Source organism: Tyto alba, unplaced genomic scaffold, assembly GCF_018691265.1.
Source record: "Tyto alba isolate M040663 unplaced genomic scaffold, T.alba_DEE_v4.0 Super-Scaffold_10, whole genome shotgun sequence".
In the NCBI taxonomy this organism is placed as follows: domain Eukaryota; kingdom Metazoa; phylum Chordata; class Aves; order Strigiformes; family Tytonidae; genus Tyto; species Tyto alba.
Genome location: NW_024881262.1, coordinates 11,660,795 through 11,688,715, shown reverse-complemented (window position 1 = coordinate 11,688,715; position 27,921 = coordinate 11,660,795). Strand labels below are relative to the sequence as shown.

Here is a 27,921-nt window from a genome sequence, read left to right as displayed (position 1 = left end):
TACACTTCGTTGAAACCAATCTGCTAATTTTTAAACTGCCTGGAGCTAGGATTCGAAATGGGTGGCAGATGCTTGTGGCTGCAGGCCCCGAACATCTGGGATAAGCTATCTGTTCCCCTGACACAGGAACCCACATTCTCTTTGAAAGAGCTCTTAAACCTTTTTCTTGCTCACTTGTCAGATAAAGCAGCCATTACTGTCCATTGAGCTCTGTTTGCTCTTTTAAATGAAGTAACTTAAAGGGAAGATTTACTAGATGTGGCTGGGGGGGGAGTCACGGTGCCAGGATGCTGTTGCCTTTATTACCCGTGTGTTAGCGGGACCTGTTGTATCAATGCATGCAGGTTGGCACACATCCATGACCCTATACTGCATATACTATAGTTATCTGTGTATCTGCATATGCATGGCTTCCCAGAGAAAGTTGCATGGTACCTTGGAGTGGCGGTGTCCTGAAATTCCATCCTTAGGGGGAATTTTAAGGAATATATATTTATGGAAGTAAGGTTGTTTGCAAGCCTTTAAAAACCAGTTGATTTCCGGTGCTGGATAGCTAGGCAGGAACAGATCAAAGTCCCGGTGTAGTTGAAAAGATTTTATATCTTTCAGTGTCACAGTCTCTAATTTGTTTAGATGCATGCGAAGGATCAGAAACTAACGTGCATCTGGGGATTAAGGCAGCTTTGCTATCCAATCTGAAAGCTAGCACATTCTGAAAGATTTTCAAAGTCTCAGAAGGCAGTGAAGTGCTTTACTGATTTTTATGTCTTTGAAAATCTCTATTTAGTGTGCCTAGTGGAATTATATAAATACATGCTGCCAGCTGTCTGACACCAACAGATACCACCCAGAGCATTTAAGTACTGAAGTGGTACGCCTGTGAAGATAGAGACATTGCCCTCACTGTGTGAGCACCCATGCAGAAAGACTAAGACTTGCTAATTCCATGTGACACTCTTTTAAAAATTCACTGTAATTTTTCCCCTCCCACCTCTCTTACCCTCAGAGTATACTGGTGGTTACACTGTAAGAAAAATAATATGTGTTTTCATTATATGTCTCTAGAAGGGAGTTGCCATCATGATACGAGTTTTTCTGTGGCAAAAAGGAGAGAAGCAAAGCGATCTGATTTCTTCCCTGTCAGCCTCAACCTATACCATTGTGCTTGGGAAATCTTTTAACTAGGGACAGGCCAAACTTATTCTAAAGGTTAAGATAAAAGCAAAATAAACCACCAAACCCATTCCTTTACTATCTTCACTGCTCTTCAGCTCCAGTCACACATTCAGCAGATTACTTGGGTGAACCCTGCTGTAGTCCAGAGTCTGGACAAGAAGTTGCAGTAGGGCAGCCCAGGATGAAGGGAGGCCCTAAAGCAGGAGGTGAGGAAGTTTTATTTGTTGAGTGCCTCATGTTTGGGCTCTCACTGGTGCCAGACTCTATTAAACGTGATGATTTCTGACTTAGATGCTCTATTTCGTCTCATATGCGTGGTCCTAGACCATATCTATGGTCCATCTTGGTGTGTTCCCAGTGTTCCTGCCACTCACTGCTAGGGCAGGGCTGCATATCCCAAGTACCACCTAGTACAGCATATGCGAAAGGCTGTTCAGCTTTTCCTAAGCACCAAGTTGATTTGCTAGATCTAATTAGCTGATTTGGAGCTCTTTCTTTCCATAGCTTTTATAGTGTTTCCTGTTGAACCTGCTATTCCCTTTGGTGCATAATAAGCAATGTAGATGTTATAAAGGACTACACCTCTTCGGTGTCTTTACTGAGACCAAAATTATCACTCAATTTTGGTATCATTCTGCTTGGTTTGTAGATGTTTCACTGTCTCTGCTCTGTGCTAGCTGTGCTCATGGAGTTTCAGATGCGATATCTACTCTTACGCTGGGGATGGGAGTTATTTGTGTTCCATTTAGCTTTGCAATTAGGAACAATCTATTTTTACTCTAGCTGCAAGGCATCAAGACTCTTTCCTGCTTGTTTCTTTGGAGTGAACTTGATGGGATAAATTGTGTAGTTTTTGTGGAGGAAAATCAGTAATGAGATGAAAGCTGTTAAGAGCAAGCAGTCAAACCAAAAAGAGAAATGAAAAAAAACCCAAGGAGATTCACTTGTCTAAAATATTTTTTTCTTTTAGATTAGATTTAGACCTTCAGATTAGATTGGAAGATGTTTCAACAGAGTCTTCTGAAAACATGGTTGTTGTTGTCTGGATGTCTCTGATGGTCTCTGTGTTTTGATACCTTCTTCATGACTAGAAGATAAATTTTCCTTTTCTTGTTCTTTTTTTTTTTTTTTTTTTTTTCCTTGGATAGGAAAGAATGCATTTTCACCATCGACCCATCAACTGCCAAAGATCTTGATGATGCTTTGTCCTGTAAACAACTCCCTGACGGTATGAGATATATTTTGCAAAATACTTCTCAGTGTTTATTTTCAGCCATTGACACATCGTATATATAATTTGTCATGAAGTATTCTTTACCAAATATGAGTATAGTAATAAACTAGTTTTTTCCTTCTTGTTTTAATTGACTGTTTTCAGAAATTTTAAAGCAGATATCTTCAAGCTGCACTCTGGAGTAGTCTTGGTGTCAGGGAATGCAGAACCATAGTGTTTTGCATAATCAGAGCTGTAATTTGGTTTGAGCAGATCTCAGCTGTCTTCTGTCATTACAGGAGTTACAAATGAATAGCTAATATGCTACTCTTGCAGACTGAAGTCTAGTGAAACTTTGACCTTGAATACGCAGTCCCTGGATAAAGGAATCCAGTTTTCTGAAGGTCACTGGCTGAATTGCTTCTTGGTGTTTATGGGATGCTGGGAATTGTCAGATGAGCAGAGTGTGCCTTATAAGTTGTATTATTCTTCTCATTGCCTTTTAAGCTTTCTGTTCTGCCTTATTTGTACTTTTACTATGCCGTAAGCCAACAGAACAGAAAGTAAAGCTCCTGAAGCCAAATCTTGATGATTCTGACTTAAGGAACTTCCCTCTTGTAGGTTTACTTTGCCATCCAAGTTCTGCTCATTTAGTTTGATGAGATCCAGTAACAAGCTTGGTTAGAAATATTTAATGATTTGATTAGCCTATCCACCACTAATAAAGAAGACAAAGTGATTTTTCTGTGTGTGTATTTAGTTTTTCTTGCTCTTCTTAATCATCACAATACGATGATATCAAAGACATCATTCCCTTTTTTTAGGTTGATTTCATTATGTGCAATGTGGCCAATGAATTGTCATGTCATTTAGACCCAGGTACGGAACAGTATTACAGGGCTATAAAACTGATTAAAAAATAAGAGATGAAAGAAAATTTGAGGCCAGCAAAATTAATTATACTGTACAATAGCAGTTTTGAGGCAAGATGAAGGAAAAATTGCTGTTCTGTTTCACAGAAAATTTAAACAGTCTTCTTGAGAATTCCTAGGCTGAACTCTGTTCTGCCTCTTTCCACTTTGTCATCTGAATTACTGTAGATTTATGTGTGTTGTGATCCCATAGCCCCTCAGTTGTAAGGTTTTGAAACTCTGGCTTCTGAGCCTTTACTGTTCACATATGCATGGGTTTTAGATGCTGCAGAAGTCATTCACTGAGCTGGCTTGTGGTGCATACATCTGCATTTTTCTCTTATCCATAACCCATTTGGAGAAAGTGTTCAAGGAAAATATCTGTTTGCATAAGAATTCTCTTTCCCAGAAAGTCTGCAAAGCCATTACAGGGCTGTCACTCATACTTGGGACTCGTTATATCTGCTGATCAGGGATGTGGCCACACTTTGAAGTCTGCCTTGTCCCTCTCACCCCAACTGCAGAAAATGCTGGATGAGGCCTCTTGCTCCAATCTCTAAGGAAGGAGATGTACCAGTGCAAAAGGGATCCTCTACTTGTAAGGTCCAATCAAGAGGGTTCTAGGTGTTACTGGGATGTTACTTGACTGTGGGAGCTCTATAGCATGGCTGCTAAAAATCCCCATGTGATGCAGAGGTGAGTGGCTGTGGTGCTGCCCGATGCCCTGATCAAGCATCTGAAACAAGTCCTTCTCATGCAATCTAACTGAGAAAAAAAACAAATAGAATTTTTTTTTAAAAGTTGCCTTCTGAGTGGACTTCATTCATGTGCTTTGCCAGTCATCCCTGCTTTTTTGCTTTTTGCTCTTCTCTGTACAGGCATGGGACAGAGGGAGCTGCCTGCATGTGGGGGAGAAAGCAAACACCCAAGTCCTCTTGACCTGATTATTTCTGACTCATCCTTGTCCCAAGTGCTGTCTCAGCCCTGTGCTGGCTTCCTGAAGCCTCCAGATTAGTGTTTTCCCTACCCTGCCCTTCCCTGATCTTTATGAAGGCTAAGGAATACGTGAAAGGATCACATGCTTTCAAGGATTGTCTTTAACTGTATATAACACAGGAACAGGCACAGTTCTCTCTCCCAGGATACACTGTTATTTCAAAGGTGATCTCTGATGTGCTTAATAGAATGGGCAGAGGATGCTTCTGTAGTCAAAGATAATACTTCCTTTTTCATGGAAAACCAGGCAGGTGGGAAAGAAAGGTAAAATGGATCAGACTATGAGGTCACTCTGCATAGGAAGGTTTGAAAAGCTCAGTTTTTCAAATAAAACAAAAGTGGAAAGTTCAGGAACATTTCTTCTCTTTCAATTCCCCAAAATAAACTTCACCAGTGTGTTTTAGAAGAGACATGAAGAAACCAGGAAAGAGCAGGGGACAGGGCATGGCTGTCCTCCTGGGAGTAAAAGTAGATTTGCTTGGCTCGTATCCAAAATTTGTAGGATGGAAAATCCAGTATGGATTTAGTGCTTTTAAAAGTTTCATGTCCTCCTCAGGATCATTGTGCACGCCTCCCTTTCCTCCAGATGAGCCTCAGAGGAGAAAATCCAAGGGGCAGATGAGTGAATGCACCCACTGATGGCTGTCCCAGCCCAAAGGCCTTTGTTCACCCCCATGTATTGTTTTCCACGAACCATTAAGCAGGAGCCTGCTCACAGCAGCTCTATGTGTGCCAGATCTCTGCCTTTTGGCTGGAGCTGTGCACCCTCCAATTGTTCCACGGTGCACTCCTCTCAATGAGAAGATGCTCCGAGCTGGAGCCATCTTTAAGAGTGATCTTATCTGGGCCTGTGCTGAGCATCGTGTGTTCTGCCTCTCCTTTCAGCCTCCGATCTGCTGTGAGAGTGGTGCCCATGCTCCAGCACAGCATGGCCCTCAGTTTTAGGCCAAGGAAAGTCACCCCCCTGGAAAAGCCAGTTTTGATGCTGGTGAATATCCCAAGGACCAGGTTTTAAATCAGTGTGGAAAGAACTGCCATGTAAATACCCTTTCTTTTATTTTGAAATCTGTGGTGTTTATTTTGAGGAGACCTTGTGGCTCAGAAGGAAGTTCAGACAGGAAACCAGGTCCCGATGGTCTTTGATGCAGTTATGATCAGGTAGGGAGGGAGATGAGGAGCTGAGTGGGAGCAAACGGCGTAAAAAGGCTGCAGGAAACCCCTCTGCATCCTTTGAACAGCCATGGCAGCTGGCTGGCCAGCTAGTTGTGGATTCCCAGGTGGGCAGAGGAAGGAAACATCAGTGTTGTATCTGTGCTGCAATGTTTGCTTCTTGAAGCAGAGATGTCCAGTCTGGTAGCTAGAATCATCTCCATTTTTAAGGCTCCTGATGTCATGCAAGGAGATGCTTGCAGAATCTTTTTAGTGAAGATGAGTAATAAAGGCAGCAAAGAGCCATACTGATGGACTATTGTCCATTATCCTCTGAATGTGCTGTTGTTTGAGGCACAAACTTGATCCAGCATTTCATGAACCTTTTCCTCTGCCAACTGTGGTTCAGTATTGAAATCCTAAATTCCAAAGGTTAAATTTTTCAAATGCTTCCTGATCTGAAGAACCCAATCAAAATGTTATTTTGTGAGCCTCTTATAAGGAATATCTGTTTCACATGCAGCTGGCAATATAAGCTATATCCTGTGCCCCTTCCTAAGGTGCCACCTCAGAGATACAGCTGCAGAGCTTGTTGTCCAAGAGACAAGGTGCTAGATCCTCAACCAGGGTGTTAGCATCACTTACTTTCTCCTGCTAGGAACAGAGACTAACAGAAGTGTGCATATTTATATTACCTGATATATGTACTCTTCATTGCAGTCTTTATTTTGCATGCTGATGGGGAATTAGCATTTATAAATAGTTCCATCAACCTGATCCTGGATGGGAGTGGGCTCTGTCGAGCTGGGGAGACTCTTCTCTTCCGCTTCCAGCACTGGGGACTTCAGCATTCAGACTTGTCCTTTGCAGCTGGCAGGAGACACCCAGATCCATCTTGTGTAACAAGTTCTTGGGACATTTTCTTGCATGCAAATTGAATCTCTGTGTATTCATTACTTTTTTGGCCCACTGTGAGCTGATAGCCTTACTCAGTGATTTTCAGGCTGTGCTCCACTGACTACTGTAGCACTATGTAGATTACTATTATAGGCTCATGAAATGTGGCTGGCAAAAGCAGGGGTATAAATCCATCAAATCCATCAGCATATGTGAAATTTTTTAAGATATCTGTAATTAAAATGTTTCAGGAATTTTCAAATTTGGAAAGGTCCAAAACCAGTGCTGGGAGTCTTTTGGGTTCCCTTCTTTGTGTTCACTTGCTTGCAAAGCTACAGCTGTGCCCGACTCTTTGGTGTTAAGGAAAGCCCCTATGGAAACCTTGATCTTGTGCTTAATAGAGCCTCTTGATCTGTTTTTGAGGTACCCTGGAGATTTTTCTGTTTGGAAGTTGTTACGCTAGCTGCAATTATTATGACGAAGAGTTATTTTAGAGGTTAAGAGCTTATCCAGGGCTGGCAAGGCTGCATCTCTCATGAGGACAAAGTTGTGTTAAGAGTTAACACAGCTTTTATTCCAAATGTAAATGTGGTTACAATAAATTATTATTTTTTCCATCTTTTTTGCCCATATGTAAAACATTTGAAAAAAAAACACCAAAACACCACCAAAAAACCCCAACATGAGCAAACCACATATCTGGCATCCTCATGATGTCAGGAGATCTCCAAAAAATCAACAGAGAATGCAGAAGCCAATTCAGAAAATGTCTCTGTTGGTGTATAGCTCCTGTAATAACTACAGGAAAAGAGAAATCACTCGTTGCCTGCACTACTTCTATCAGACAGCTAAATCAGTGCATTTCAGAAGATTTTGAAGAATGAAATTATATTTGTCCTCAAGTATTCAAGACTGTGACAATTTCTTTGCCTTAAAGGATCTTAGGCAACAAGCAGAGAGTTAAAGGATTGTTTTTGCACCTTTGCTTAGTTCTAAAACTTCTCAGTGTAACCCCTATCAGTTCCAGTCACTGGATGGAGGATTCACCCATGCTACATCCTCTGTATAAAAGATGGCATTTTTTGCAGTAGTTGTCCACAAATCTATCATGAAGAACTACCTGGTAGCAGAGTGTCACCAGCAAAGGAAACACAGGATGGTTGTGGGAATAGCTATATTTTTAATGGAGCTCACAGTAGGATATTGCAGCAGTTGGAAACTTTTCAGGGATATAGGTCTTAAGTGGGCCAGTCTGGTTTTGAGAGGATTTTATATTGGAGTCTGCTTTTGATTAACGGTCGTGCTCCTCGTTATTGTTTAATGATAGCAGTAGGGAGGTAAGCTTGCTGTTCACATTTGTGAGTGTATATTTTAAAAGAGATCAGTTCCAATAAAGAAGGAAAATAGGGTTATTTATGTAACAGCTTCAGAAATATGAACAAGCTGTACTCCGTTCAGATGACTCAGCATAATCTTGGAGTAAAAGATGGATCTGGACTGCACCTAGTTTCTACAGCCTTTGTAGAGCTGTTTCAGGGTAGCTTGAGGTTTTCAGCAAGTTCATTTCAGTCAGTGCTCTTTTGTGATCCTTTCTGCACGTCTTCTAGCAAATTACTGCAGCCAGGGGCATACAACAGCCATTCTCAGTTTGTACAGATGTTGCAGACTTTTGCAGAAACAACCGTACTGCTTTTAATCCTGAATGTTTTCACCCAGGGTGCAGACATTTAAAGATTTATTCTGATCTCATCGTGTAAGAGCACACCAGGTGACCCATGTGTCCCAGTAGCACCAGGCAAGTTTCCCACACTTGCCAAACCTCTTCTGGGAATTATCTGCAAGTAGTATTTGTTCTTCTGGTAATGTACACAACTGATGCAGTTGTGTTTGAAGGCTGCTTACTGGTAGGAACAGAAATGAAATTTGACCAATTTAAAGGCAGACAATTCTATCTAGTGAAATGTCAGGCTGTGATGGGAAAGGATGCAGCAGAAATGATTGGTGTGCATTTCTGAGGGGTTGTCTTACCTGTGTACAGGTCTCTTGATGCTGATTTCAAAGCAGTGCTTTGGGCCATACTGGTGGAGCTTCTGTTCATCTTTTTGTGTGTATACTGATGACTAACATGATTCTCATTATTGTTCTTTCATTTCTGTATCTCTACAATCTTTCACAAAGTTATTCAAATTTAAGTAATTTAAATCTTATTCGAGGGGAGGAATTGATGTACTGCAGAACAGAAATATGTTCTACATGCTGTTTGCCCTGATTTTTATGTCGTTGGTGACACTGGTTGTGTGCATTTTGGAGCGTGATTGTATATAGATACGTTCATTGAATCTTCGCAGTGTTTACCTGATGACCTAAACAAATGAGACCTCTGCAATGTGCTGCTCCCTGGTTTTCCCCTTCCATTTAAATCTGTTCAAAAACCTCAAACACTCTGTGTTTCTAGAATTGTCATGAAAATGGGGTATATGCAAAGAAGAGAGCTTCTCTTAGTGACACAAATCTGGGAAGAGCGCAGCATGATCTTTCTCCATAGCAGATGCCAGTCAATCCACTGTGGGCTGCAGTTTTCAGAAACAGATCTGCAAATAGTGAGGACTTACATCTCTGTTCAAGGAGCCTATTTCACACACTTTGGTAAAACTAACCAATGTTTTGCCAAATGTTGGTAAAATTATCCCTTGTCTGCTGCAGGCCTACAGGCACTGGGGCTGGTTTTCTTAGACCTCACAGACACCTTAGCAGACATCATCTAGTGTGTGAGCTCCAGTATCTTGTGCTTGAAAAACACCTGTAGAGCCCCGGTAGCCCCAAGATGTTTGCTGCCATCTCAGGTGCTTGCCCAGTCTTCCTCTCCTTCCATCCTTGCTCATTCCTGATGCAGGTTGCAAACACTTCAGTTGTTTTAATTTTGCAAAGTTGTGTGCACTTATATTTTGCTTTTTAAGACATAAATATTCTCTCTTCTGTTCAGTTTTGCCCCTTTAACCACTTAAGGACTGTAGGGTGAAATTTACTCTAGCAACACATGGTACAGGACCTTTCAATTAATCCATTTGGTTCCTGCAATGCAGAGTATAGAAAGAGTTTGTAATTGGAGTCATGCTGGGATGACTTGCCCAGATAAACACTGAAGAATGGACTAGTGTTGAATCAAAAGTTGCATTATGAAATTACTGTGCTTCCTTCTTTGTAAGACGTTTAAGATGAACAGATGGCAGACTCAGAGAGAAAATGACAGAAAATCCACATTGATATATGAGTCAAATGTAAAATGACCATAAACTGCAATTTACTTACATTTATTCCAGGAATCAAATATGGGAAAAATAAAGAAGACCTACAGGCAGTGGGATTGTGCATAATGTTTGGTCAATTTTTCCTTTGGTATCCAACATAATTAGCTCGGCTCTCCTGTTACCTGCTGATGAGTCTGGTGGGTTTTTACTGTGTTACTAAGAAAGTGAAAAACACATTGCAATGACTAGAAACAGGTACATATCCTTTCTTTCTATTGAGGGCTTGTGGTTGCAGGTTCTTTGAAATATGCAAAATACACTCAGGTCTGTGCCAAATCCAGATCCCTGCTGTGTCCCACAGTGTGCTCCCGTGTAACACTGGGGAACTGCAGCATGTACGGCATATTTTGCCTCTTCTTTTAAAGTGACATGGGGTTGTGTGTGGAAACACACATCACTTCCAATTTCCAAGTGCAGGGTTGAATGGAATCGGAGGGCTGGATTGCGTCACCTTTCCTCCACTGAACATCCCTCTTGAAATCAGGGAGACAACTTGACAACATAGGGCTCCCCTCAGCTTAAGTGGAAATAGGACAGCTTGCTCCAAACTGATGGTGCATGAAAGGGAAATAGACTGAGCCTAATCCCCAGACAAGTGCATTAAACTGGGTGATAAGGTACTGGGGTGGAGATTAAGAAAGGTTGGATTTGGTTGGAGCATTGATTGCTGGAACATAATTTGTTAAAGCAATTTTTGCATATATTTGAAAGCTGCTTGTGTGAGAATTGGTTAAAAGCTTGGTTAAGCAAAAATGAGCAGGATTTATTATTGGTAATTCATATTTATGGTACTGTTTTTTGTATCAAGTATAGATATTTTATAAAGATTCCATCCTTATCCCAAAAGCTTTTTGTTTAACAGTACATGATCAAGCTGTAGAGGAAAAAGTCACAGGATTAAAACAAAATAAAAAGCAGATTGTCTATGAAGGACTGATCTAATGAAGACCCTGGCTACAGAACATGCAAATAGACATGCAAATACGAGGGGAATTACTCATAAAAGTGAGTTTACTTTCCTGCAGGGAGGAGAGATGTGCTGGGTGAAGTCGCCTTCTGGATCATTTCAGTTCATAAATTCAGGACCTGGGACAATTCCCCAAAGATTTAATGGCGCGGGGTTTTGTGTCCCAGTGGATCTCACGAATGTTTGTGGACACAGACTTAAAACCAATAGTATCTGATTGTATATTGAAGAAAAAAACCAAATGCCTTTAAGGAGCTGGGTTATGGGAAGAGGATCCAGAAATTCCTGTACAAACAGATCTAAAAGCACTTTGCCTATGATTTCAGTTCACTAAAAAGGACCTCGGGGACTGGGAGAGTCTTTAGAGAAGAACCACAAATGAGAGGAGATGACCAGATAGAGCTAGAGAAAACAGGATTTTTCAGTACATTTAGCAGATAAGAATCAGAAGATACGTGAGGAAGATAAAAGGGTACAAACAGTTAGAAATACATTCCCACATGGTTAACTTCAGTCATATGTTCTGTTGCATGCAGGCAGCAAAGAAATTATTGCTGTATATATTTTTTATTATCAACTTTCTTAATTGGCAGGATCTCTCAGGATCACAGGGCTATTGTTTTAACTTTTAATTTATTACTATGCAGAGGTTTCAGAACCCAGCTGAACAGGAAAAACATCTTCTTACAGTGCAATTCACTATGGTATTTCTTGATTGTTGACTATTATGCTAGTTATACAGAAAGAGTAAAACCAGGTGCAGATGGAAATATCTTGGAAATCTTTCCAAAAATAAACAAAAAAGTTGGATGGCTAAAAGTGAAATCTCATCGGCTGCCTTCTGTTCTCAAAGAAGTTGAATTGTCAAGGCTGTTCAGTGGAAATACTGTGTATGTGTTTGACCTAGCACTAAATCCCAAGGTCTCTCTGAATGCCTGGGAATGCTCGCTCAGCCTTGGATTACTGTGTAGAGTAGAGATCTCACAGAAGGGACTGACCTAACAGTAGAGAGAGGCTGGTCCCTCCCCACTCTAAACCTTCCATTTCAGGAACAGGATGACATCCTACACCCAAGATGATTGTAATTCATCTGAAAGCTGCTGGGTGCCACTTCCCATCTCTTTAAATTCAAAGAGTGCTGATTTCCTGATAGAGTTAACCTCTTCAATAGGTCTTGGAATAGTGATAAAAACAATTCGTGACGTGAATGCCAGAAATTGCCATTTTACCTTCATCACACTGGCTGGAAACCTCACTGTTAAGAGACTGCTTGAGAGAGCTAAGTAAGGTCTGCCTTGGTAACTTCTCTCTACCAGCAAAGTGTGCTTTCTGAGATGGGAATCTAAGGTCACAGCAGCACAGTCATTGCCTCAGTGTCCTGCCTGACGTCTTGTCTTGGTGAAGTGTTGAAGATTCATCTGCCAAGTGCTTGGGATAGACTCTGAGTCGCAAAGATTCATGTTGGGTCTAAGTCATAAGCAGTCATCTAGAGGTTCTCCCAGAGATGACCGTATAGCAAGTACTGGCATTCAGTGGATAAATCCAATGTATTTGAGGTTTGTAACATCTCTTTACTTTGCCCATTACACTTGAATCTTGCAAAGAAATCAATACAATTTATAAAACCTCTAAGTGGAACTTGCTACTTTGGCACCTCACAAAGTCTCCTAGGCACTTCTGCAGGCACAGAGGACACCACCTTACCCATGACCCTCAGCAGTGTAAACAGGGACCAGCATAGGAATGGGGAGAAAACCTGCACGGACAGAAGGTAGAACATAGGTATTGCTGCATAAGGAACCTTTGTGTCTGGTCTCAGTCTGCCCATGCTGGACGCATTTGATATATCAAAGAAATGGCATGTTCTCTTTGTTTTCCATCATTATAATGTCTGTCCCTCGCTGTCCTGTGCTCTGGCCTGACTTTTACTATAAAAATACTCATGCCCCACTTTTATCTGTATTTTCCTGCTTGTATCTTGCTCAGCAGTGTGAACAAATCTTTATGCAGTGTGCTTATTCTGTTGCATATCATTCCCTGTGTCCTTCAGTCTGCAGTTAAATGTTTTATCTCGTACATGCTGTGTAAATTCTGTCCTTCTGAATATTTAGTGTTTTTCAATTGGGAGAATTCCTTCCTTTGTAAGTATCCAGCTTAATGGTGCAGTGGTACAACTTGCGCAGAAGAGCTCTTTCATGCTCCTCTGGAGTTACTGCACCAGGTTTGAAGGTAATTTTCAGGAACAGTGTGTTCTGGATGGCAGCATCTCCTCTCACAAGGTGATGAAGAGATGACATAGGTTCACTGGCAACCCACAGGACAGGACGCTCTTGTGTTATATTTCTCTGCCTAGATAATGTGAAATAATCTGTGAGGTCTGGAGGCCTGACTTCTGCTTGATCACCAGCTTAGATGCTTCCAGCTCATGGGAGCTGGAAGTTGGGAGAACACCACCAACATGATGATCTACCCCCGTGTTCCGATGGGAGGATCAGCCCTCTTCTAAGAGCCTGGGATTGCCTCGTGCTGACCAAGAGCCATCTCTGAGCCTACCCTTCAGAGCTGGGGAGTGCCTTCCTTGTGGGGGCTTTAAACGCTAGTCTTAGCCGAAGTACTTGAAACAGCGCTTAACTGATTTGGCTTGTGCTGGTTTGTGTATAAAACTCAGAGTTTTGTAATGCACGGCACGTGAAATGCCATGTTATGGAGATGTCCTGGCTCTGTTTTGAGGTATAAAAAGTAGCTTTTAAATTCTATTAAGTGGTTTTAGGACATTGCTGGAATTTATTAGCTGCTACAGGCAAAAACTGTATGCAATTCACATAGAAGACCTGCCCCAGCATTTAATTTAGTAATAGATGAAGTCTCCTCATAATTCAGAAACTATTTAAAGAATTGCTGATGGCTCATGGAAAACTCTGGAAAATATTCTGCTTAGGAAGAGTTCCCTTCCTATTATGTTTTTCTGATTTTCAACTTCATTTGTCCTTCATTGCACTTAATGAAAACATGAGTTTTGTTTTGTACCTTACATGGAGCGAACCCCAAATTGGTTTGTAAAATTGTAGTTGTCTCCATAACATTCAGTTGATGCCAGAGACAAAATGGCCAAAGGTCAGGGTAGTTGAGTAAAATAGTGCTTTAAAAGTCACTACAAAGCAAGTAGGAGTTATTCTGGATTTTGGAGTCATTGATGTCCCACATAATGAAGAAAAGAAAATAACAAAAAACCTGTTATGTTTTATTTTTTATGAAATACTCTGAGGATTTTTTGGTTCTCTCAGGACTGCTGAAAGCATCACTTTGCAGCATCACCATTACTATCACTGGTTTCTCAGATACCTCTAGAAATCCAGGAAGTACCAGGACTTTCAGCGTGGGAAGAATTAAGTTGTTTTTATTTGTATTTTTTCTCTGCCCCTATCATCTCACCCTGTTTCTCACTTTGGAATAACTGGGGCTAATCTCAGTTCTGCTAACATTGAGGATTTAGTCAATCTTGCAGCTCCTGAGTTTGTGCAGTTAAATGAGAAAAGTTGCAAATTTTATTGCCTTCACATCAGCCCAGCGCCTGAAGGAAAGGATGTAAATGTGATCTGGAAGCAATGATTTTAGTTGTGATTTAAGAAGCAAAGCAAAAGCCCAGGCCCGCCCAACCTTTCTGCTGTTTGCAGTCTGATGCAGGCACCTGGAGCAACTGTGCTGACACGCTGCGTGTGCTGGATTCCCTCTCTTCATCTTGTGGAAGTTGGGGGTCTGACCTTGGCAACCTCTCCAGGTGCTACAAATTCAGAAAAAAGTGACTAAGCATAGTTCAAAGAAGAGTTCAAATATCTTGAAACCTTGGCCAGGCTGTTCCTGATGGTCTTAAAGTCTCTTTGTGGCTGGTGGGTGAAGGGGGCTGTTTCTGTGGGACATTTTTCATGCAAACCAGTGGCAGAGGGGCTTTGATGGGGACATCTAGAGGCAATGCCTGGTACTACATAGCATTTTGTGGATCATTACCCTTTAGAGGTGCTTGTTTGTGTGGGCAGACAGTTTTTCCTCTTTTGAAGTTGTTGCAATTGTTGCAACATTTACTAAAGTCACATTTATGCTTGCATGGAAAAGTTGCTGCTCTACGCCACAGGGACTTGTCCCACCCTCCTGAAATACAGGATTCCTTTTGCCAGTCTGTTTGTGAGTTTATATCAAGGAAGAGACCTTTAGAGAAGGAAAAAAGCTATTACTTGTTTTTAAAAAGGTGTAATTAGTTGCATTTCGGTTGGCTAAGGGACCATCATGTGATAATTTAAAAAATTTGGTTTCCTGGTAAACAAGCTAATGGATTTATGCTCAGTTGCACTGCGTTTTCAAAAAGCAAAATGGCCCTAGGGCACCCAAGTAAAATTTAAGCACTTTCCTTGTTATTTTAAAAGAAGTAAAATAAAACACACTGTCTGATTTTCTGAACAATGGCTTGGCTTCCTGCAGTGGAAAAGTAACCTCAGCTGAGAATTAAAGCCACCCACCTTTGTCTTCAGGCTCCAGAGCAGACAAATAAATCGCTTTTTCCATGGTTCCACTTTTATTTTTATAGTAAACTCCTCTTCTCCATCTTGCCCTTTTTTTTGCTTTCCCACTTGCTCTTTTCTCCCACTCAGTCATTCTCTTCTCTCTCTCTTGCTCTCTCTTCTCTCTCTATCCCAAGAGGGACACTTCTGTAACACTTGGGCTGTGCATGTTCGTACACATGCTAAAGAGAAACAGAATTGTTTGGCCTTCATTTAAAGGCATGTGTTAAAGATCTGCAATGGCCTCTAGCTACTTCTAGCAGCTTTCCAAAATCTCAGTGCCATTTTCTGCCCCAGTGCAATTTGTATTTGTTTTGTGTCCACCCCTGTTACTGTCTGCAGCCCTTCTGGCTGTCCCTTCTGTAACTGAGACCCTCCATTGTAGACACTGTCCTCACCCACAATCACATGTGAGAACTTCAGCCTTGATGAAGACCCATGCTCTACTGTAGCACTGCCAGTATCAACAAAACATGCATGTAGGTTAAAGGCCTAATTTTTATCTTTTTATGCAAGTTTTTCATACTTTTGCAAGGTGCTAAATGTTGCTTTGCAGATAAGAGCAGCAGCATGGTACCCCCAGGGCAGGGGAATGGGAAAGAACTGTAATTATTTGCTGCAGGAGTTTAGTCTAGCCAGGGAACAGCCAACTACCTATCTGCTGCCAGCAGTCAAAGGTAGCTGTTTTCTGACTAGAACAAACACTTTGCAATCTGCTTTGACCTCTTCTGTATCTCCCTGAGGGATGAAGACAGTGTGAGAAATAGTGATTAATACAAAAAACTTGATACTAGATTTTAAGTTGACTTAACACTCTTGCTAGTGTTTGTCTTCTCTCCTGAGAATGATGATGCTTGAAGGTGAGATGGAAATAAAGGGAAGTGTGTATGCATGCTAGAGAATTACCTTCTGCTGTTTTATCCTTGGAGAGTTGCATATTTAAGTTGCGGGGTCCTAAAATTTGCATATGCTAAGGTGTGCAGTGAACTTGCTTGGTCTGTCTGTCCACGTTTGTGCTAGGACTGACTAGGGTTTCTGAAGACAGAGAACACAGATTTTCTGCCAGTGTGTTCCTGTGTATACTGTTCAGATACATTCTACTCAACTTTCTAATTCCTGGGGCAAATACTTGATATAACTTGCCGGGTTGGCAGTTTTTGTGGAGCATTTACAGGGTGAAAGGTCCTTTTCCTTCTCTTCCAGCTCTTTCTTGCTAATCCTTTTTTTGTTTATAATTTTCCTCAATAAAGAAGGAAAGAAGTTCTTTGAACTGTTTTGTCTTAGGGAATGAGATCATCAGTGAAAAAATAAAAAAAAGAAACAGCTTGTTCTTTGTTCTTCTGTGAGGTGCCACCATTCTCCTTTGATTTTAGCATCATATCAGTGTTATATGCACAAGGTTTTGGAGTGGATTCAGACAAACCAGATTCTCAGACCAAGGAGCCGAACCTTCTCCAGATTTGCTGCTAGTGCCGCATCGTGGTGCAGGAGACCTGCCTTTTGTAGCTGTATCACTTTGTAAGCTTCAAGAAGGGATTCAGGCTTCTAGAAAGGTGGAGAAATAGGGGTCCATTATATTCTGCCATTCTAGCAGCCTGTGTGATGGTAAACAAAAAGGGAAATTATCTTCTCTGTACAGTGCATCAGAACTGTGTTGTTTGCAGTAAGGTGGCAACAAATCCTGTCCGTCTTGCACAGAGCATTGGCCCAAGAGGAGCTTTGGTGGCTGAGTGCCAAGCCCTTTTCCTATTTCTACTTGCAGACCTCGGGAGGAGAGCTCCTCTTCGCAAAGGGACTCATTATTGGGTTTTGCAATGCCATAGTGTAATTTCAAGTAATACTCCTGTCTCCCATCCATTTCTGTTGCTGCGTCTCTGTAGTTGCAGAGAGGAGCTAATAGGGTACAGCTGGTTAATAAAACATGCGTTGCTTGATTCTAAGCTGCATTCCCTGTTGCTAAACATCTCCCACGTAGCAGCTTTGTAGTGGTAGAGTTCAAATGGGTTGACAATTTTGCACCCACTTTCAGATGAAATGATTTTAAATGAAAAAATCCCAGAGGTTCTGAGTGAAAGAAGCCATCCAAGTGCCTTCAGCATTTTTCATTGCAATAGATGCTCCCTTCAGCTCTTGCTTTAATATCAGCATATGAAGCATCTGGCTTAATCTCCTGTACATTCTTATGTATTTTTTTTTTTTTTTAATTAATCCTTGATCTGATAGCGTATACCTAGGTTTAGGGGTTGTTGTGCAGCTTTAGCTTCACTGTGGGAGAATTTTAAATTTGGGGTGAAGCAAGTCTGTGGTTTGTAAAGTACTTGTTTCTGTAAGAAATTTAGGGTATAAAGTCTATCATGATGGAGAGCTACATGCCAAGATTTGAAGCCTCTGTTTGCTGGAAAAGTAGATTTCTTCACCAAAATGAAGGTGGAGTAGACCATGTGTAGCACCCTGTGGTGTGTGGTCCATGTGATGTCCACCCTTTCCCCCTTTGCTCTCTCTGACAAGGCTTTTTCAGTAAATGAGTACTGGTTTAACTCTTTTCCTTTCATTCGGGCCACATTTTCTTTTTTCCTTGGGAAATAACACAAGACTTACAATGCGAAATGTTCCTTTTGTGACTTTGTCATAAAAATTAATGAGACTAGAAAAACTATTTGTGGACCTGGAAGAGAATCCTAGTGAATAGTATTTCTCTATCCACAAAGCTCTTTCATTTTAATTAGCAAATAAACCAGGAGAGAGGAGTAGGCAGGTATTTCTGTGCAGTCTTAGGCGGCTATTTTGTCCATCATGTTCAAAAGCAGTGATTTAAGAGAAATCATATTGGTCGATTTCTTTGCTGTATCTTCAAGTTTGCTTGATCTGAATTTGTTGGGGGTGAGGGAGATAGGGTGATTCATACTTGAGCAAGGCAAACCCAAGAGCTGCCAGTTTGCATTATGTCAATGTATGTAAGAAAATATTTAGATAGAATTTCCATTAAAAGTTCAAAAGCAGGGGGCTTATGCTGACCCCAGCTTTTAGAAGCTCTGGTGGGAAACCTGAATGAAATTTAACTCCGCTCAATGTGTTTTCGTTGGCTGACTCCATGTTTTATTATCTCATGCAATGAGATCTTTCTTGGTTTGTCGATTTTCTACCGAGGACAAAAAGTTCATGTATGTAACAGTGCACATATTGAATTAAAGTACGATTAAAGGCATGATGTAATGACCCCCTCTCCTTTTCCTTTAGTCAATATTTGTCTGCAGGGTCAATACATTACAATATTGACTTCAAAGTATTCAATATTTTTTTACTTTCTGAGTGTGTTGGCTTTGAGTGCATGTAATATTAAACTTGTTGGTTGAACTATTGGTCTAAGACTTACTGTCTAAGTAGTTTCAGGCTTGGATGCCTAATCCATGTAGAGCAGCTTTCAAGGCATGTGATAATATCACAACACAGCTGTAGGCAGCTTTCTGAGGTGAACCATTTAATCTGCAGTCTTTTCTCCCAGCTTCCTAATGAGTGGTGGAATTTGTCCCTTGGTGTGCAATGGGATTATTGCCTTCTATCCCTGCTGCCATCATATTTACTCTCTGCAGGAACCTTCCACTGACTGTAGGTTATGTGGACAAATCTAAACCCCAGCTCACCCACCTTCCATGTGTGTTTCTGCTGCCTTTACATCTGTGCTCTGTTGAGTGCACAAAAGCAGCTCAAAAAGCAAGATAATACTTTACATACTCAAAGTGCTGTGCAAACATGGTTTAATAAATTTAAGATAAAACTGTTACTAATTGAAACAGTCACACAAGGTGGGTTGGTGCTCCCTCATTTGAACTCCCAGCTGGGGGCACAGTGAGCTGGGTGGCTCTTTTAATATGTGCTTGAACCTTCTCATGCTTCCTCTTCACCCATATACATTTCCATTCCCACTCTGCTGAAATCTAGCACCAGTACCCATCAGAAGAGCACAGACATATGTACTGTGTAATGATAGCAGCTATGAACCATTTATCCTTTAAAAAAGGTGACACTATAGAGAAGGGCTTTGTTAATATTCTTTGCAAGGCGTATAAACAAACAGGATTGTCACCAGCATGGTATCTTATTACGTTGTCTTTTTAAAAAAATTAAGGAAAGAAAAAATATTTATAGATACCAAGAAGTTAGTGAATTCCTCTAAAGAACCAAATGTTATAATTAGCAATCCGCTGCACTTAGAACTACTCTACAAATAAGCACCTCAAATCTAGCCAAATCCTTCCAGAGAAAACAAAGGTCAATGGGCTTCTTTGAGGATTAGAAAACCAGAATTTCTTGGACCACGGTACTAATTACTTCCAAAGTTGAGGATGATCACTACTTCCAAATCCGAATTATTGCCAAAACCTCATGATAAACCTCAGTAGTATTCCTCTCTAGCCTAACTTTTGAATTGAGGTACTTCTAGACTACACTCTAATTAAAGGATAAAAAGCATAATCTGAAGGGAAGGCAGGGTAACAGTGGGAATATTCTGCTTGTGGAAAGCTGCATTTCTGCATAGCCTGATCCAAAGTCATTGAAGACTTCCCAGGTTACCAGCAGCAATCTGGGCTCAAGCAGGGTGAAGTGGAAACTAGTACAGCCCTGAGAACCCAAAAGTATATGTGACCAGCTGCTCCATACCGGGGAAATGGTGTCCTGCATTGCCTGTGTGCTTGTAAGGTGAGGTCCCCTGTTTCTTGCTTGTCTGACAGCAAAGGAATGAGGACTGGGCTCACTATTCCAAGCTCCTAGTTGGAAAGACTTATCCACGTGGTTTTTAAGGGTTTTCACGTATCCACCTCTGAGCTTGAACTTTTTGTAGCCCCAGCGGCTATGAATTTGGTAGTGTCCTGAGAGACCACAATTTTCATCTCAGGTGGAAGAAGTGGAAAGAAGTATCATTTTTGTGAAATTTAAGCATAAGGCAAAGGTGGGAGAGGGGTCAGGATTAAATATGTTGGCAGTTCATTTCTACCTGCAGTCTACTGACTTCCTTGTGCAATTTCAGGGAACTTTGAAGTGGGTGTTCACATCGCCGATGTAAGCTACTTTGTACTGGAAGAAACAGCACTGGATAAAGTAGCGAGTGAAAGAGCAACTAGTGTCTATCTAGTGCAGAAGGTAAGAACAACTTCTCCTTTTTTCATTGGACAACTGTTCTTCCATTTACCATAAATTAATTTTAAAGCTTAATTTTCAGATGACCTCAATAAAAATCTGGCTATTATTGCAGCAAATCTACAAAAATGAGTAAACTGTTGCGAACACAAGAGCTAACATAGCTGCTGACTACCTCAGAGTTTACGGAGACAACACAGGGTGAGGCAGCAGTTTGTGACCCTGTGTCTGTGGGCAGAGACCCGGCTGTGCCAGGGCTTGCCAGCTGAGGAGCAGCTCCGTGTGAACAGGATCCTGCTGATCCGGAGCTAGTTCAGGGCCCTGAGCTCCATAGCCATGTTTGCATGGTGCTGACCTGAGATAAGCCTGACAGACCCAAGCTAGCTCATCTGCTTTGCTGTTGGGAGCTTGAAATTTGCAGATGTGGTGGCGGAGGTGGAGAGTTTTGTCTTGATCTTCCGTGCAATAGTACTAGCTAATGCCTCCCAGAAGTGGATGCATAGCACACCTCGTGCAATCTCACATCTTGAGGTACAACAGAAGGTTCACGCTCTCATTTCGTATGGGTATCCCAAATACTGCAGAAACGGTGTCCGTTCATCATACATTGAAAATATATTTGAAATTGTACAGATTTTAGTGTAGCAGACTCAAATGTTGAATTCAAGTTTAAAGTTGACTTCTAAACTTTAAAAATTAACAGGTTCAAGTTTAACATTATCAGAAAGGAAACAGCCGGGTTTTGTTTGTGGCTGTCTCGTTTTCAGCTGAATATGCAGAAACACTTCCTGCTCATCAGATACCACCAGCACTGTGCATGCAGGGGTGCCGGGAAGCTTGACTGTTAGCGTCCTGTGTCAGCTTGAGGCATCAGCTGCATGAAGAGGACTGTTGAGGCCATGTCATAGGAGCAGATTAATCTGTCTTTCCCCATGCCCCCATTCAGTCAGGCTGAAGTCCTTGTCTCTGCAGCCCTTTCCGGGATGACAGGGCATCTTTTGGATAATAAATAAACAGATCCTGCTCACTATTTAGGATTAGGAGTGATTCTTCCCCTCCCTTCCTGGATGTTCCCAGGGTTGCTATCTGGGGAGGGTCTTGTAATGATGCTTGTTCCAATAACTAACTGTGTCCTCTCCACACTTTCCAGATGATAAAATGATTTATTTTACACTATTGAAATCAAATTAGTGGTTTGATATCAAGCTGTTAACCTTTAGTAGCTGTTCGGTAACTTCCCTTGGGTAAAAATAGCAAGGCACAGCTTCAGGGGTTCTCAGCGCATCTGGTGGGTTTTATGTCCCTGTGGGTACAGGTTGTGTGGAATAGCCACGATAGCAGTGCAGAAGCACCCAAGGTGGGTTGGTGGTAGTGAGACCAACAGCACACGAGTGCTGCAGTGCAGGACCAAGGAGTGGCCGTGCTGGGAAACACCAGTTACCAGTGGCTTGTTGTTCTCTGGGAGTGGGAAGCAATGAATATCTCATGGAAACAGCAGTTCTGGCACCAGAGTCTTCCCAATCCTACAGTCTCTTCAGTGACAAGCCCTTGGCTTCTGCGGTGCTCTGCTTCCCCCTCTGACTATGAGCTATGACTCAATGGCCATAGCTCGCCATGGGAGATGTGGGCTGGCACAGGGGGGGTGTCACTGCAGGGCAGCAAAACTGTAGTCCAGGAAGATGCTGAGGCAGTATTTCCAAGTCAAAATACCGTGGTTTGAAGGCATGATAGATATTTTTTTTAAAGGGAGAAGGAAGATTTTTATATAGAAAGGAGACATTTTCCATTAAAATCTAGTTGAATTCAAAAGCTAATTGAATTTTCTTTCAAAGTGCTTTTCCTCCCCAGCACTACCTGTCAGTCACATGCGATGCCACCATAAGTTATCTGTTGCCCGAAATCTTCAGTTGTTCTTCAACTACATTGGCCCAGTGGTCAGGATTAGTGTTTTATCCACACTTCTGCCCTGCAGAAAATACATTTTAAGAGTGCAAACTAGGTTAGACAACAAAATGGTCAATATTTTAATTGCAAGAGTTGAAAAGGAGAGAGGGAATGGGCAAAGGAAAGCAGCCAGGCTGTCTGAAACAAGATGGTAGCATGACTCTTGTAGAAAATAAGCTTTCCTTTGATGGAACAGTTTCCTAGGACAGCTGTGATTCTGCTAGCAGTTAGCACCATGCTAATCCTCCCAAAGAAGTTAAATAAAGCCACACATTCAATTTTCCTGAGCCATGTATCCAGAAGGGGAGTTATTTTGTAATTGCTAGCAGTCTATTTAATAAAAGTCAAAAGTTTCTGAAATATGAGTGTATCAGGTTTTAAGAAGCAAGAAAACCTAAATAGTTTCCTCTTTTTTGGCATATCTCATAGTGTTATTTTAGGTGTGAAGCAGCTTGAGTGAGAGGTCAGACACAAATCCCTATAATATTTTATTGGTCCTGTTTTATACTGGAGATCAAAGATCGGAACTGTAAGCCTATCTTCACATTGAGTCCAAGGACTTTAAGACATTCACTTTTGACACCAGCAGGTTGTCAGGGTGTTGATATTTTGATAATCTCAGGCTGAGTAACATGGTTGCTCAAAATCTGAATTCATGGAAGTGTTGATACAAGTCTTGAGCAGAAATCTTGGCTCATAAACAAATTGCCTATTTCCTTTGAGTGTCTTTTAGTGTGTAAGCAAGAGGCTTGCTGAGCCCACCCAATTGTTGGACCTCGGCGTCCTTCTCCCAGCTCTGGGGAGAGCAGCTGATGGAAACTCTCGATTAATAATTGGACCAGCAGTGGGAGAAGGGGTCACCCCCGAGTCAGGGATTGTTGTAACCAGCTGAACCAAGCCTGAGTGGGCAGCCAAAGCAGGGTACCAGCTGAATGGGGTTGTTTGAAGGGAGCAAAACTGTCTGTGCAACTTTGTGAAAATAAGGGATTTTTTCTTAACCAGAGTTTGTTCCCTTTTCCCCTTGGTTGACTGATTTTCCCCTTCCATTCCTTGAAAAACTGCTGCAGTGAGTCCATTGATGAGAGCTGTCCTGGCTAACCCTCTCCAAACCTGGCCGGTGAGTCAGTCCTGGCTGCAGCAGATGTTTCTGATTTTAAAGGGAACTGGGAATTTTATCATCCCAGTATGTGCGTGCTCCCTCCCACTGCCCGGCTCCCTAGGAATGAGTGTGAGGCTGGAAACTCACATTTGGTTTTTGGAAGCACTTTACGAGCTGAAGAGGCAAAACAAACCAAACCCAAGGGCTCTCACAAGCAGGAGGTTAGATCCTCCCGTGTCCAAAGCGAATCCTCCATGCAGAGGAGCCAGCTGCTGAGCCGTGTGGCCAGCCATGGTTACAAGTCCGTGTGTTTTATAATGCTGGGACAATGATGTGTAGGAAACCCCGGCAGTGCCTTCTCTTCCTTTGGTTTTCCCCCTTGCTGCCCACCATGTCGGCGTGCTGGGACGCGTGGCTGCCCGCGGGGAGAGCCGGTAGCGTGAAGGGCGGCTGTCGGGCAGTGCTGGAGCACTAAGTCTCAAGCCACATACGGTAGCGCCGGAGATTTTGCATGTAGGACTTGGAAACAGGGAGAGAAAAATCCTCTGTGATTTGTCTGTGATGTGATTTGAAATGCAGACCCACAGCTGCAATCCAAATTGTGGATATCAGCCTTTCACTCAAAGAAGCGCCCTTTGCAGGATCTCTTGGGCCCTGCTGGGCTTGTGGGGAGAGATGATGTCTTTTATTAGTCTGACTGATAGAGGGGAATAAAAACCAGACAAGTTCTCACCACCCAAACCTTTCTTCAGCCCTGATTTCTATGATACATTCATTAGAAAGTATTTCCTGGGGGTTGTAGGTCCTTTTTTTTCATTGTGAAAATTTTTTCCCTGGCCCTGCTGGATCTCTCTAACTGCATTTCTAGATTAAACTACATTTATACGCCCCCCTGTTCCAGCTTTATGATCCCTTTGTAAGCCCAGGTGACTTTATTTCCACCTGCAGTAAAATCAAGCTGAATTATGTGATCCCCAACATGGGCATATCCTTAGCAATTTGCTAAGGAAACCACTTCATGCTGGAGGCGATATCCCTCGGCAGTGTTTCACAGCAAGCTGGATTTCTGCATGCCGTGGCACTCCGCAGGGCAGCTGGCAGACGCCGCTGTCTCTTGGCAGACAGTCACAGGAAGGGCAAAGCATTTGAAAGATGCCGGGCAACCTCTGGATTATCTGAGGTGATGCTATGCAGCCCTGATATTTTGCACATCTGAGCATTAAAGACATACTTATGGAAATCTCCTCTCATCCTGAGTCTCCTTCAGAAAGAGATGGAGATAATCCTATTGCAAAAGTTCCTTCTGGGCAGCCCCTGGGATAACTCCTGAAACATCTCGCTCTCCAAGTGTGACACAATTGTGACATCTTTGTATGCTAAATGCTGGGCTTGCAACTGCTAAGAATAATTTCAGCCTGTGACCGTATCATGTTAAGGAGAAAGGAAATACGTATTTATAACTTAAACTTCTGTGCTTTGTGACAGTTGGTTTATTCTCCATGTAGAGTGTGAAGAGGAATCGTGATGTTAAAGCAGAGGGAGGTAGTTAGCCAAAACTGTCATGCTGCTGAAAACAGGTTTCTTCTTTTAATTCAGTACAGTAGATAAAATTAAAATACCTTCAATATAAGGTCACATTGTCTTATGTTATGTATGTACTTGCTGAGCCCAGGAAAAGGTTGATTGAATTCTTGCTCTCCTGTGAGGCATCCTCCCTGGCTTGGATTAAGTTACTTTGCATGAAGTTTCCCTCCTGTAAAACAAGGGGAAGGGTGGTTGATGCTTCCCTATTTAACAGTAGGTTTGTTACAGCTAATTGCTTGGTGAGTGTTTAGTGCTGTAATTATGATCTGAGTTAAATCTTTGCTTGTGTTTCACATCATTGAAAGCCCTTCCATAGAATTATAGCCTCTTGAATCGGATATTAATCCTGCTCAAGTACACTTAAAACAAGCATCCTGTTGTTTTGTTCAGGCTATTCTTCGTGGATGGGCTTTCATGTTTCATGTAGGCATTTTTCTAGCAGACTGTTATTGCTGCAGGAGATGTGAAGGGAAAGAGGATGTGCTAAGGCACAGGAATATTCAGTAAGTACAGACCATTATCAGATAATCAATCACAGAATGGGGGGGCGAGAGAGAAAAGCTAGTAACTGAAGCTTTTAATTTGGGTGGAAGCTTTTAATTTGCATGGGAGCTTTTATTAAATTATCAGCACTTTGTTCACTGTGACCTGAACTTCTGGGTCTCATGGTGGTCATGGGTGATCTTAGTCGAGCAGGGATTTCCGATAGTCTATAAAGCTATTTTCTCTCCTTTCTGGTATGGGTTGGCACTGCTCATACTAAATTTATAACCTTGTGGTGTGGGTCCTTCCAGGCAGCCATGGCAGAACTCACGTACTGGATTTGTGAGTTATGAATGTACCAGTATTGTTAATGTACTGTTCACAACTGGAATAACAGAGTTGACTGCCTTTGTGTTGCGGGAAACAGCTTATCATAATCTGTGCCCTTGTGACCTTCCAGCTGAACCAGTGCTGCTGATTCGTGTTGCAAGTGACTCCTTGACAGTCACAGACCATGCAGCTAACCTTTTGGCATTAATATGCACTGCAATTAGAATGAATTTATAGCCATCATCTGGTGCCAAACCACAAATGTGATTAAATATTTTAAGAGTCTTTCCTTCAAAGCAAAAGGTAAATATGGTGTGTGTGTGTACTTGAGGAGAAAATGGACATCAGAGACTTTTTTTTCTTACTGTTTTGAAGAACAGTTGTTCCCCTGGCATCCAGGTAGAAAATGTTACCTCTGAAACCACCAAATAGGTGTCATAGAATTTGGAAGAGCTGGGGTTTGCATGCCAGTCAGCATCCTGATGGGCCTGTATTTACAGGGTGGCAGACAGAGCAGTCAAAATTAAAACTAAATTAAATAGCTAAAATATTTCATAGCAACCAAGTAGACCATTTTTCACTGTGTTTTTCTGGAATTCACCAGCCCACATTGCCACTGAAAATAAACAAGAGGAATATTCTTTTTTAAGGGCAGTTACTGCTTCTTCACAAAGGTAAATAATGAGAAGGGAAATAAGAATGTGAAACTAATAATTAGGTTTGCTTTATTAAACAGCTGTTAAATAATATCTTTACTGCAGACTGTGCCTGGGAAATAACTCAGGGATGGTAGAAACACTTGAAGGTGCTCAGGTTTGCTCTAGTACGAATATGCTCCAACGCTTTTGCTTTGTTGCTGTAGTCAGGTGAGTAATTTGTGGTTTGGTAATTCAGTGTTCAGCAGCAGAAATATTGATTAGTTGTAAGGAATTAGGACACGGGTCCTTGCCAGAAATTTCTGTTGGCTGACATTTTGTTCAAACAGAGTTGAGTATAGTAAAATAATAATTATTCTCCCTCTGTTTGCAAACACCATGTTCAATAGTCATAAAACAGGTGCTTTTGTTTATCTCACCAACATCTACATGTTCCTGTCTGTGCTACAAAGCATGGCTCAATCTTTATTAAAGCCATGCACCACTCCTGTGATGTGCAGGAGTTTTCATTTATGTTGTGCAGGGAGAAGACTTGCATTACTTGCCTGGTTACACAGTATTCAGTGGCAAAGCAAGAAACACAGTTCTCGAATCCAAGCTCTTCAGCTCCTGTCTGCCAGGACCGTGTTTCTTCAACATCAAGTTTCCTGATGTGCTGAGCCTTCCTCATTCTTCCCAGTGCCAAAATGGCAGTGGGAAAGAAGTGGAAAACAGAGCAAACTGTGACCTTAAAAGCTGTAAAGTGTTTGCATAACCGAGGGTGCAGGGTGCTCCAGGATGCTTACTCCATTCCTCGGAGGGGAGCCCTGGGAATGATTCCCAGGTTGGAGACCGACAGCTCCTTCTGGTCGCATTGAGGGATGGGGCTGATGCGTGTGTTGGTGGCCATAGCCACGTCTGACTTCCTTACATTTCAGAGGATTTGGTTTACTTAGTCATTCTGTGCCAGCATGCTGTTCGACATGTGATGTAGCTCTGGCATGGGTGATGCATCCCAGACCGATGACGTAGTTGCTCCTGCCAAGAGAATGTGATCCTGAAGGTTTAACACATTTTCCCCTTTTGTGCATTGTTGACCCTGTCTTTTACCAACTGGTCAAGGAAGCTTGGTCACAGAGAGGTCTCTACTAAAAGCCCATGCCTCACCAAAGCTCTCTTCTTTTCCAGGTGATCCCAATGCTTCCCAAGCTGCTCTGTGAGGAGTTATGCAGTCTGAATCCCATGCGAGATAGGCTGACATTCTCTGTGATGTGGAAGGTGACTCCAGAAGGCAAGGTACCTCAAGTAGCATGCAGTCATCCTGCTAATCAGTACTCCCTTGGTGGCCAGCGCCTACTGTTGCAAACAGAGTGGTAAAAATGCCATCCCTTAACAACCAGGTGGATAGCAAAGGTCTTGTCTGTGAACAATACTGGAGGATCTAGGACTGTCCCTGTATCTTGTCTTACTGATGAGATACCATGAAACTTCCAGCTCAACTAGTATCACAACATGGTGGGGAAAGGAAGAATATTTGTAT

At 42.0% G+C, this 27,921-nt stretch overlaps 1 protein-coding gene across 4 annotated transcripts in view; it reads left to right on the top strand.

The window, feature by feature from the left end:
• Positions 1–27,921, top strand: part of DIS3L2 (DIS3 like 3'-5' exoribonuclease 2) — a 192,982-nt gene that overhangs the window by 94,405 nt on the left and 70,656 nt on the right. For all 4 annotated transcript variants that reach the window (XM_042798705.1, XM_042798711.1, XM_042798707.1 and 1 more), the window contains 3 exons: positions 2,325–2,404; positions 20,197–20,309; positions 27,570–27,677. In XM_042798705.1, coding sequence (XP_042654639.1) covers positions 2,325–2,404; positions 20,197–20,309; positions 27,570–27,677 — 301 coding nt within the window. The remainder of the gene's footprint in view (positions 1–2,324; positions 2,405–20,196; positions 20,310–27,569; positions 27,678–27,921) is intronic.